General features: G+C 37.4%; 1 protein-coding gene across 1 annotated transcript in view; it reads right to left on the bottom strand.

Moving 5' to 3' along the window:
* Window positions 1-12,030, bottom strand: part of FANCM (FA complementation group M) — an 83,092-nt gene extending 71,062 nt beyond the window's left edge. Inside the window, exons 1-4 of the mRNA XM_034648408.1 lie at window positions 11,377-12,030; window positions 10,632-10,804; window positions 7,876-7,953; window positions 2,710-2,868 (exon numbers count right to left, since the gene is read on the bottom strand). Coding sequence (XP_034504299.1) covers window positions 2,710-2,868; window positions 7,876-7,953; window positions 10,632-10,804; window positions 11,377-11,893 — 927 coding nt within the window. The 5' untranslated portion in view covers window positions 11,894-12,030. The remainder of the gene's footprint in view (window positions 1-2,709; window positions 2,869-7,875; window positions 7,954-10,631; window positions 10,805-11,376) is intronic.
* Between the last annotated feature and the right edge of the window lie 30 nt (window positions 12,031-12,060).

Raw genomic sequence — 12,060 nt, 5'->3', positions numbered from 1 at the left:
TATATAGATACATATACACAATGGAATATTACATAGTCAAAAAGGGGACGAAATCATGCCATTTGTGACAACATGGGTAGACCTAGAGGGTATTATTAGTGAAATAAGTGAGACAGAGAAAGACAAATACCAGAGGATTTTGCTCATATGCGGAATCTAAAAAAAACCAAATGAATAAACCAAATAAGAAAACAAAAAGCAGAATCAGACCTATATATACAGAGACAAAGTAATGGTTGCCAGATGGGAGGAGGTTGAGAAAATGGGCAAAATAGGTGAAGGGGAGTGGGAGATATAGGCTTCCAGTCATGGAATGAGTAAGTCACGGGAATAAAAGGCACAGCATAAGGAATATAATCAATGATATAGTAATGTTATATGGTGACAGATGGTAGCTACACTTGTGGTGAGCATAGCATGACATATAAATTTGTCAAATCATTATGCTGTATACACAAAACTACTATAACATTGTGTGCCAACTATATTAAAATAAAAAAAATTTAATCAAAAAGGAAATGATTACTGGAAATACTTTGCATATCGTAAATTAATAATGCTTAGACTTTTGTTACAAATAATTTGAAAACAAAAATAAAGCATATTCCTATAGAACTTTTCTTTAAGAAAGACTTATTAAAGGTTAAATGATAGATGAATATTTTGGCTATCTATTCCTATATAGCAAAGTACTTGAAAACATCATAAATTAAAACAACCATTTTACTTGCTCATGATTCTAATTTTTCAGGTAAGAATTCAAGCCCATCACTGAGAGCTCAGGCCAAGATACCACATTAACAATGAGCACCACTTAATACACACCTAATACACAGATCTTGGTCAAAATACCATTCTTCCATAAAAGTAACAAGAATTCCTTGGAGAAATGGTTGATTCCATGGCTGGGACATGAGAAATACTAAATGAGCACAAAATATCTTGTGAGGCCAAAGTACATGTCTAAAGGACACAAGGAACTATAAATGGCCAAAGCCGGAACAATCTGAGCAAAAAAATTCATACTGATATCAGTATTAGATAGAAGCAGATAGGAAAAAAAATTCATACTGATATCAGTATTAGATAGAAGCAGATAGGAAAAAAAATATCTATTGGTCTATACTGACACAAAGAATTGAATTAATAAATGAAAGGAAGAAACAGGTCTGCATTCTAATTGACAAACATAAAAGAATTGAGAGAAAGGAGACACCGTGATTAGGCAAACCCAACAGAAGTAACCACAGCAGGCAAGAACCATCATTGCATGCTAAAATTAGACAGAAAAATATGCTGAGAAACAGGATATTTGAGTAGTCTCAAAGTATCTCCCCACTGGAACTCTCTATACTATTTGTGCATATTTCCTGAATGTCTAAAACTATTGCAAAATAAAATGTTAAATATAAAAAGGAATTCTGTCGGGGCACTGCAGGGACAGCTAATCTCTGTTCTTTGATGTCTAGAGCCTTGAATGGAGCCTTGAATGGAGCCATATGTCTACACCCTCCATATCTAGCTATCTACCGGCTCCTCCTTTCTCCTGAATACGGTTTAGCTGAGATTCATCATGGCTTACTTGAGGTTTATCACATTCTGTTGATCAAAGTCAGTCAGAGCCAGTCTAGATTAGAGGGAAAAGGAAATGCATCTTATCTCTTCATGGGAGGAGTGTCAAAGAATTTGCAAGCACCTTTAATCTGTAACAATGAAGATACGAGAACAAGGTGTTCTCCTAGCATGACAGTAATTATGAACTATAGAAAAACAGTGTGTTACCTCAAATTTTTCCCACTGAAATTGATAACTGGCTAAGCAATTTCTCAATAGCTACAATAATGACATTTGGCCTAGATAATCCTTTGTTGTTGGGGGACATTTTTTTTTTTTTAAGATTTTATTTATTTATTTGACAGAGAGAGAGGCAACAAGAGAGGGAAGTGGGAGGGAGGAAGTGGGAGGTGGAAGTGGGAGAAGCAGGGGGAGTGGGAGAGGGGGAAGCAGACTTCCTGCTGAGCAGGGAGCCTGATGCAGGGCCTGATACCAGAATGCTGGGATCATGACCTGAGCCCAAAGCAGACGCTTAACGACTGAGCCACCCAGGCGCCCCTGGGGGACTATTTTTGTTCATTACAGAATGTTAAGCAGCATTCTTAGCCTCTACACATTAGATTCTAGTAGTAAGTCTACTCTCTACCCCCTCCAGTTATGACAACCAAAAATGTATCAAGACATTGCCAAATGTCACCAGGTGGGCAAAACTGCCTTCAGTTGAGAATCACTGCTATATAAGGGATCCAGGAGGAAAATACTGAAAATACATTTTCTTACAAAGAAATTTCTGGTTAAATCTGGACATGTGTTATAAATGTGTTCCCTATGTGAAAATTCACTGAGCTATATACACTTAGGTTTTTGTATACTCTGCAATTTGTATGTGTGTTTTATACTGTAATTAATAGGTGTACTTTAAAAAATAAGGCTATTATTGGCTTTAGAAATGGTCCATCGTTTTGTATTTCCTCTTTAAAATAACTAACAAATAAAACATGGTACTCATTCCACTTTAATTTCAAATAATTTTTCAACATATTAATTATATAAAAGGATACAACTACATATTCTCACAGCCAGATTCTACAAAATAAAATAAAGACATTAATAGTTCACTTATCAAAACCCTGAATAGTAATAAAAATGGCTTACCTGGATGTATGCTTTTTGAATGGCTGCAAGTTCTTCACCTAGGGGAACAACTAGCTTTTCAACTTGCCTTTCGTGAGAGTATGGCAAAATATCTGGAGAATCTTCAGAACGAAGTTCTATCTGCCCAATTCGTAGGTTAGTAATAACCTGTTGAACAGCCTACATGAATCAAGTACAGTACATGTTAAATTTTTAAGGTTAGGTTACCAACAAAAATAAAATAGTGGTAAAATTTAGAATTCTTATCATTAAACTTTTTTTTTTTTAACTATAAATTACATCAGAAGTAGTACAAGAGGAAGATAAGGCTTTGAAACATCTTTCTTTCATGCAGCCCTTCTGGCCAAGCATCTAAGAAATAAGAATATTAGTAAACGTCCAACAAGTTCCTCAAACATATTTCGCACTTTTCAATGGCAGTGATATATTCCTTCCATCTACATTTTATGAAGACTCAGACAAAACAGAAGTTTTGGGTTAGCAAACTAAATCCCCAAAACATTACATAACATAGTCAATTTTAGAGCCAGAACTACAACCCAGATTTCCTGGTTCCCTGGCAAACACTTTTTTCCAGCGATTTTTTTTGTGGAAAGAACAAAGAAGTCTTATTACTATTAAAGGACATAAATGTACCTCAGGAACGCTTTACAAATCGGCTTGTTAAGAAATTGAGGGTATAGGGCATATACTATACTAAATCAATTATCGATAAATTAGTGGAATATTTTCCATTTAAATCAATATATATGATACGAATATATTGCTGGATATACTTCTAATTTCCTTCACCTAAAGCTTATAAAAAAATTTTATTGTGAAACTGGGTAACTGAAGCAAAAACATATAACCTGTTGGTATAAAGAACTACTTACTGTACTATTAAACTCCAGTACCAACTGTGATCAAGAATTGAAAGAAAAGAATCCTAAATACTCCACCGAAAAACTTAGAATAAATGAATTCAATAAAGTTGCAGGATACAAAATCAATATACAGAAATCTGTTGCATTTCTATACACTGATAACAAAGTAGTAGAAAGAGAAATGGACAGGACGCCTGGGTTGCTCATTCAGTTAAGTGTCTGCCTTCAGCTCAGTTCATGATCCCAGGGTCCTGCAATCAAGTCCCATGTCGGGCTCTTTGCACTGTGGGGAGCCTGCTTCTCCCTCTGCCTCCGCTCTTTCTTCCCCTCTCTCTCTCTCACACACGCTCTTTCTCTCTGACAAATAAAATCTTAAAATCTTAAAAAGAGAAATGAAGAAAACTCAATTTACAACTGCACCCAAAAGAATAAAATACTTCGAAATAAATGTAACCAAGGAAGTGAAAGACATATTGAAGCATTATTTATAATAGCCAAGATATGAAAGCAACCCAAGTGTCCGTCAATAAATAAGAATATATGTATGTGTGTGTGTACACACACACACACACTGCGCCATTACTGAGCCATAAAAAAATGAAATCATGTCATTCGTGACAACATGGATGGATCTAGAGGGTACTATGCTAAATGAAATAAGTCAGAGAAAAACAAATGCCATATGATTTCATTTATATGTGGAATCTAAAAAACAAAGCAAACAGACTTCATTTGTTAAAAATTTTTTATTACATTATGTTAGTCACCATACAGTACATCATTAGTTTTTGATGTAGTGTTCCATGGCAAACAGACTTTAAATACAGAAAACTGGTGGTTGCCAGAGAGGAAGTGGGTGGGGAGATGGGCAAAATAAGTGAAGGGAATCAAGAAGTACAAATTTCCTGTTATAAGTCACAGAGATAAAAAGTACGGCGTAGGGAACATAGTCAGTAATGCTGAAATAATGTTGTATAGTGACAAATGGTGACTACGCTCGTTGTGGTGAGCACTGAGTAATGTACAAAATTGTGAAATCACTGGGGTGCCCGAATGGCTGCACTGGTTAAGTGCCCAACTCTTGATTTCGGCTCAGGTCATGATCTCAGGGTTATGAGATCAAGCCTGGTATCAGGCTCCATGCTCAGTGCTCAGAGTCTGCTTAAGACTCACTCCCTCAGGACACCTGGATGGCTCAGTCAGTTAAGCATCTGCCTTCAGCTCAGGTCATGACCCCAAGGTTCTGGAATTGAGTCCCACGTCTGGCTCCCTGTTCAGTGGGGAGCCTGCTTCTGCTTCTCCCTCTGCCTCTTCCCTGCTTATGCTCAATCTCAAATAAATAAATAAATAAAATCTTAATTAAAAAAAAAAAAAAAGAGTTGAAAGAAAGAACAAATGAACAAAGGGGGAGGGAGGAGTCCTGAAAGTGTCCAGAAATTAAGGGCTTTTTTTAAAGCTAGAAAAGTCTCATGAGTTTTCAAAAAACAAACTAAATGTAATTTCTTTCTTTTTTTTTTTTTTAAGATTTTATTTATTTATTTGACAGAGAGAGAGACAGCCAGCGAGAAAGGGAACACAAGCCAGGGGGAGTGGGAGAGGAAGAGGCAGGCTCCCAGCAGAGGAGCCTGATGTTGGGCTCGATCCCAGAACGCTGGGATCACGCCCTGAGCTGAAGGCAGACGCTTAACGACTGAGCCACCCAGGCACCCCTAAATGTAATTTCTTATTCATTTTTTTAAGTATTCTCTACCCCTCAACGTGGACCTTGAACTCACGACTGAGTTCAAGAGTCACATGCTCTACTGACTGAGCCAGCCAGGTGCCCCAAACAAACTAAATATAATTTCAAATAAAAAATACTCTACAATAGGAATCACATCTCAATCACCTTTGTATTCCCAACACCTGGTAGGGTTCCTAATACAGTACACCGTAGTTACTGAGGGTCCGCATAATCTGCTGTGGAATTATGACCACTTTATAAAACTGAGTTAGATGTTAATATTTTCAATCATTCGTTCAACAAATATTTGAATGACTCTCACATGCCAGGTATTGAGTTGGTAATAGAGCTTTGACCAAGACAGACGTAATCTCTATATCCATATAGCTACTGTTTTCGTGGGGCAAAAAGACAACAAATACAGGTATAAGTAAAAAAAAGACAGATTATGATTAATATTAAGAAGAAAATCACACACTCAAAAAATATGAAAATCACAAGATAGGGAGAGCTATCTTTTGATAGTTTAGAGCAAAACTTTCTGAAGGGGCAACATTTCAGCAAAGACTTAAAAGGTGATTAAAAACAATCAAGTATGGTTAAAAGTGATTGAAGTAAGATCAGAGACAACATAGAAATTTCTGAAAAATATCAAAGCTATGGACAGAAGGAAAAAAAGTCTTACAACTTGACAGAACTGAAACTTACCTTAGAAAGTCTTCAAAGCCCAATACAGAACACAATTCAGAGCTACTAAAATTAGAGTGTAATGAGATGGGGCTCAAAACCTGCATTTTTACTATCTTTTAATAAAGGAAACCAGAGCTCCTTGGAGAAATGGCTGATTCCATGGCTGGGCATGAAAAATACTAAATGAGCATAAATATCTTGTGATGCAAGATAGGAAGTAATCAAAAGGAAAAATGGGATGTCCAAAAGCACACAGGCACCATCTTAAAGGAGATCCCAATGGCCAAAGCTGGAACTATCTGAGCAGCAAAATTAATAATGATAGCACTGGATTGTAGCCCATAGAAAAAAATAAATATCCATTAATCCATATCGATACAAAGAATTAAATTAATAAATGGGAGAGAAGAAACAGCTCTTCATTACAAAAGAATTTACATTAATAAAAGTAAAAGAAATGAGAGGAAGGAAACAATGATTAGACAAACACCACAGAAATAACAGTTGTAAGCAAGAACCATCACTGGATGCTAAAATATTTCCATAATCTCAGAGTATATCCCCTGCAATATACTTATTACTTACAAAGGGGAATAGTAATTTTAAAATGCAGAAACTGGGAAGACATCACCTTAACCAAGTCAAGATGAACAGCAACAGCAGTAAGACAAATCAACATCACGTAGTCTCTGCTACCATGCACTGAGAAAGGTACAGCATCACTTCTGGAATATTCTTGCCAAAAATACATAACCTGGGGCGCCTGGGTGGCACAGCGGTTAAGCATCTGCCTTCGGCTCAGGGCGTGATCCTGGCGTTATGGGATCGAGCCCCACATCAGGCTCCTCCGCTATGAGCCTGCTTCTCCCTCTCCCACTCCCCCTGCTTGTGTTCCCTCTCTCGCTGGCTGTCTCTATCTCTGTCAAATAAATAAATAAAATCTTTAAAAAAAAAAAAATACATAACCTCACTCCAATCATGAGAAAACATCAGACAAACCCAAACTGAGGAATATGCTACAAAATAACTGGCATTTGCTCTTAAAAGCATCAAGGTCATGGAAAACAAGAAAAGATTGAGAAACTATCACAGACAGAAAAGACTGAAACATGACAACTAAATGCAAGTGAGATCCTGGACCAGACCCTGGAGCTGAAAAGGACAGTGGTGGGAAAACTCAAAAAATTCAACTCAGGTCTACAGAACAGTTACTAGTACTGTGCCAATGTTAATTTCCTGGTTTTGATAATTTTACTACGGTTATATGTTAACACTAGGGGAAGCTGAGCAAAGGAGAGATTGAGACTGCAATTTTTGCAAATTTTCTGAAGTCTTAGTTCAAAATAAAACTTAAAAAAAAAAACCTGAAAACTTAAACAATTTAAAAAACACTTATACTGGGGCACCTGGGTAGCTCAGTCACTTAAGCATCTGCCTTCAGTTCAGGTCATGATCTCAGTATCCTGGAATCTAGGCTGGTGCTGGGCTCCTTGCTCAGCGAGGAACCTGCTTCTCCCTCTCCCTCTGTCCCTCCCCCTGCCTTTGTGCAGGCACACATGCTTGCTCTCTAATAAATAAATAAATAAATAAAATCTTTGAAAGTAAATAAAATAAAATAAAAAACACTTATAGTATTTAAAAATTTAGTACTTTTAACAAACTGCTTATGCATACTGACATCTAAAAACTACTAGTGAAAAAAAACTTTTTTTTAATTAAAAAAATAAAAACTACTAATCTTCTCCAACCATAGAAGAAAACATAGGCATGTGTAAGAAATGTTGTGTCTTGATGTCAAACTAAATATTAGAATGACAAACTGATCTGGGCCCATACAAAAGTTCTTATTTTCTTAAATGTTAAAAAATGGAAAGACATATTACTTACCTTTATATCACTACCTGGTGTGGCACTAAGAGCCAAGATTCTAAAGTGATTTGTATATTTGACTAGTTCTCTTACAACCTTAAAAAAGAAAAAAAGTTATTAAATTTCATCTATCCAATACAAAAACAACAGTGATTCTGTTAAACAAGCTATTATATACGTTCCATTATCATTATTTCTTAATCAGAGTATTGATGGTCTAAGGGATGGAACAATCATGAGTGACATTGTCTGAAGACCAAACAATTCAGGTTTTTACTCTACACCAATCAAAAACACCTTAGGGTTTCTTCTATACATAAAGCTACAATGTCAAGGCCTAATATAGAGGCAAATCAAAATACTTAGTTAATTCAAGGGCAAATGGAAGAAGACGAGAGTCTCCTGTCTGTTGTGTGGGCCATAGTTTAGCCTTACAGCTATACCCACATGCACACCTACCAGATGAAGATAAGTCATAACATAAAAATAGAAAAAAAGATACCAGTATGAAATTAGATTTGAAATGAAAAAAGAAATATTTAAGGAAAAGACCTTAAAAATCCAACTTTCCTTTTAAATTCTAACACATTTTCTCAGTGGCACCAAGCATCATTCTAGATGTTGCCATATGAATTCAACACCTACGTTTGGTATGATTAATATTGGATATTCCATCAAATTACCATATGATCCTTCACATGAGGCCCCAATACAACGAAAAAAGACCCCTAAGTAAACTGAACTGCAGGAATAGTTTTCAATATCCTATAGTTCTGCATCAGATATAGGAAATAGTAAAACCAGATTACCTAAAAACTGCTCTTATTTTAACCCATGTAAAGGATGAATTCAGTGAGACTCACACTGAATCTTCACTAATCTCAAAAAATACTATTTATGGAGTTTCTTTTTAACATGATATAGAATACATATTAAGATAGAACATTGTACTTAACGCCGAATTGTTCTAAGTAAAAACTGATGCAAGACAAACCCTAATACATTACTTTTATCCAAGCTGTATTCTCATGCATTTTGTAGAAGAGGAAATGGTGCTGTGTTTGTAACCCAAGAAGCTACATTCTTCATGGAGATGGTATGCCTGTTGGAATCTACATCTATAATATTCAAGGCACCACAAACATACAGGGTTGTCTGGATATTAATGAAATCAGTGCATGTCTCCACTGTACTCTTATAAAAGCATAAGCTGTGTAATTAAAAAAAAAAAAAGTGGGGTGCCTCGTTGGCTCAAGTTGGTTAAGTGTCTGACTCTTGATCTCAGCCCAGGTCTTAATCTCAGGGTGGTGAGTTCAAGGCCCACATTGGGATCCACACCCAATGTGGAATCTACTTAAGAGAAAAAAAAAAGACCCAATGCTAGAAATTTTTTGAAAATAACTGAGTTAAAGTTGCTACATATAAGCTAAATCTAAAAAATAAATTCACAGATTTAAAATAAAAAATTTTAAATGCCCCACTCAAGCAGAAACCTTAACACACGGGGTATTAATTTAACTTGGAAAGATATGAAAAGCATCTACATCCACTTCTTGACTAAAATCAATTCTAAGAAAGATAACAATTCTCCAGAAGATAACACAGAGATATAACACAATAAACTTAACTTAAACTTAAGTTCCTTAATCAGGGAAACTACAAATTCACAAACTGGCAGTAAATTCACCTTTTTGCACTAAATAAGATCAACTTTCCCTCCTACTCTTACTCTAAACCCTCTCCCTGATATCACCAGCTTATAGTTTTAGCTTCGTACCACCTATATGTTGATCATTTTCAAATCTGTTATCTCCAGCTCAGAACTCTCCATTCAGATTCATACTTCTATCCCCCACTGCCCACTGGGTGTCTATAGCTAGGTCCTCATGGACACTTCAAACTCAACAATCTAAAGGTACGTTATCTTTCCGCAATACCCCAAATCTTCTGTACCTCCAGAACTCTCCATTTTGACTAGGAGCACCAACATCCTCACAGTCTTCCAATTCAGAAACCCGGGAGTCATCCTAAATTCCTCCTCTCCCTCACTGTACACCCTGCCTTTAGCCCTCTCTCTTCTAACCTCTTTTAAATCTTAAGTATCACCCCAGGTAAACATTTTTTAAATGAGTCTCCACCGCCTATATCCCCTGTCTNTCTCTCTTCTAACCTCTTTTAAATCTTAAGTATCACCCCAGGTAAACATTTTTTAAATGAGTCTCCACCGCCTATATCCCCTATGTCCTACAAAGAACATTCGAACTGCTAAGCATAATATACAAATGCCTTCATGACCTGGACCTTAAGTACCTCTGCAGGCATATCCCACCTCCTCACCTTTGTAATTTGTATTTATGTAGTACTTAACTAGAAGGCACTGTGTTAGGTATGTTGCATACATCATGTCATTCAATCTTGGTAACAACTCTCAACAGTTAAATACGATTTTACCTAGCTGCCAAGGAATGACACTGCATATCCGCTACCAATCTTTGGATTATTATCTCTGTCCAAAACTCCACCCATACCCTATTTTAGATCACTGCCTCAACCATGACTAGGCTTTCGTCATCTACACCTGACACTAATGGTCTTGTTAGGGATTAAAAAAAAAAGCAGAGACACTGATCTGAATGAAATATTTCCTTCGTTGAAATAATGTGTTTTTCTCATAATGATAACACAATCAATAATTTCCATCATTAATAAGTATTTACCAAAATACTCTTTAACAATATATTCACGGTACAAAATGCTTTTAAATGAAATATTACCTGGCAATAAGCATAGTTTCCAAGAGCTTTATGAGCTTCATCAATAACTAGACACTTTATTTCAGCAGCAGGACAAGCTCCTCTAGAAAGATCATTTACCATGACTTGAGGTGTAAGAAAAAGGACTCTCTTACTGCGCCATATTTCCTTCCTGATGAAAGCTTGAGTAGATCCTGTAAACAAAAGTGACATCCTACATTCTAAATGCCAGGACTGTTATCTTTAAAATATCTATAAATAATCGGGCCTAATTTCAGAATGCAGTCCTGCTTTGGTAATCTGCCTTCAGACAAGAACAATTTAACAAATCATTGAAATGTTACATTTTAAAGCTGTGTTGTGATGCAAATGTCAATGCTGAGACACAACTACACTGTCTTTAGAGAATTCCTACAATATGGCATAATATCTGAAGAAAAGCAAATTCTTCAACTGGGAAATTTTTCTGGGGAAGAAAGTTAGAAAACCTCTTATCACTTCTGATGGGGTATACACACAAATCGCTTCAAAATGCTCCGAAAAAATTAGGGGGAGTCTCTGAATACTAAGGAAAGCAACCTTTTTGTGAGGGCCAGATTTGCTACAAGTAGATAATGCTTTAAGGGAAAGGACATAAAATACGGGTACTGTAATCTGGGGACTATTCCTCATGGGTCAGGAATTCCTTTAGCTCCATTTCCACCAGAACGCGTGCTTTCCCGAGTACCCCGCTCTTAATTTCAAATCAGCCCATTTTCTAAGATACCTGTCATTTCGGCCATGTGGGACTGCGGAATACCCATCACTCGGTAGCAAGCTTCGATCTGCTGTGTCACCAAAGGTTTCGTGGGGGCCATGAAGACCACTTTGCCGGAAGGGAACCACCGGTAGAAATTGTACATGACCACAGCGGCAATAAAGGTCTTCCCCAACCCAGTAGGCAGACACACCAGCGTGTTGCAGAACAGAGAGGTCCGGGCAATGTGCAGCTGGTAGTCCCGCACTGGGCAATTAGTAGGGTAAATCCACAGGGAGCCCGCTGAGGTGCAGAAACCGCCATTCTCTAAACTCAACTGCCGCTCTGCCTCATACACCGCAACCAGCAATACATCATCGTCCGACTCCCGCTGAGCCTCGGCGGCTTCAGCAGCTAGAGGAAAATGTGCTCTGGAGATGCCAGGGCTCTGAGGCCGTTCAGGTCCAGAGCTGCAACCCGGAGCTCCGGCGGATCGAGAAATGCTTGAGCCCCATGTCTGGAAAAGCGTTCTTTGCCGTCCGCTCATTAGGCTGACCACCACAAAGGCTCCTCTCAGACGCTAGCAGTTCCAACAGCTCAACCGCCACCATTCGGATCCCCATCAGTTACCTTCGCACAAAACAGTGGAACGCGAGGGCGGGACTGCAGCCTGTTCTAGTTGAAAATACCGCCACTGAGTTTGCGTCGGAAATA

This window comes from Ailuropoda melanoleuca, chromosome 20 (genome assembly GCF_002007445.2).
Source record: "Ailuropoda melanoleuca isolate Jingjing chromosome 20, ASM200744v2, whole genome shotgun sequence".
Taxonomy (NCBI): domain Eukaryota; kingdom Metazoa; phylum Chordata; class Mammalia; order Carnivora; family Ursidae; genus Ailuropoda; species Ailuropoda melanoleuca.
The sequence above is the reverse complement of the archived record's forward strand: the minus strand, read 5'-3'. Positions and strand labels throughout refer to the sequence as shown.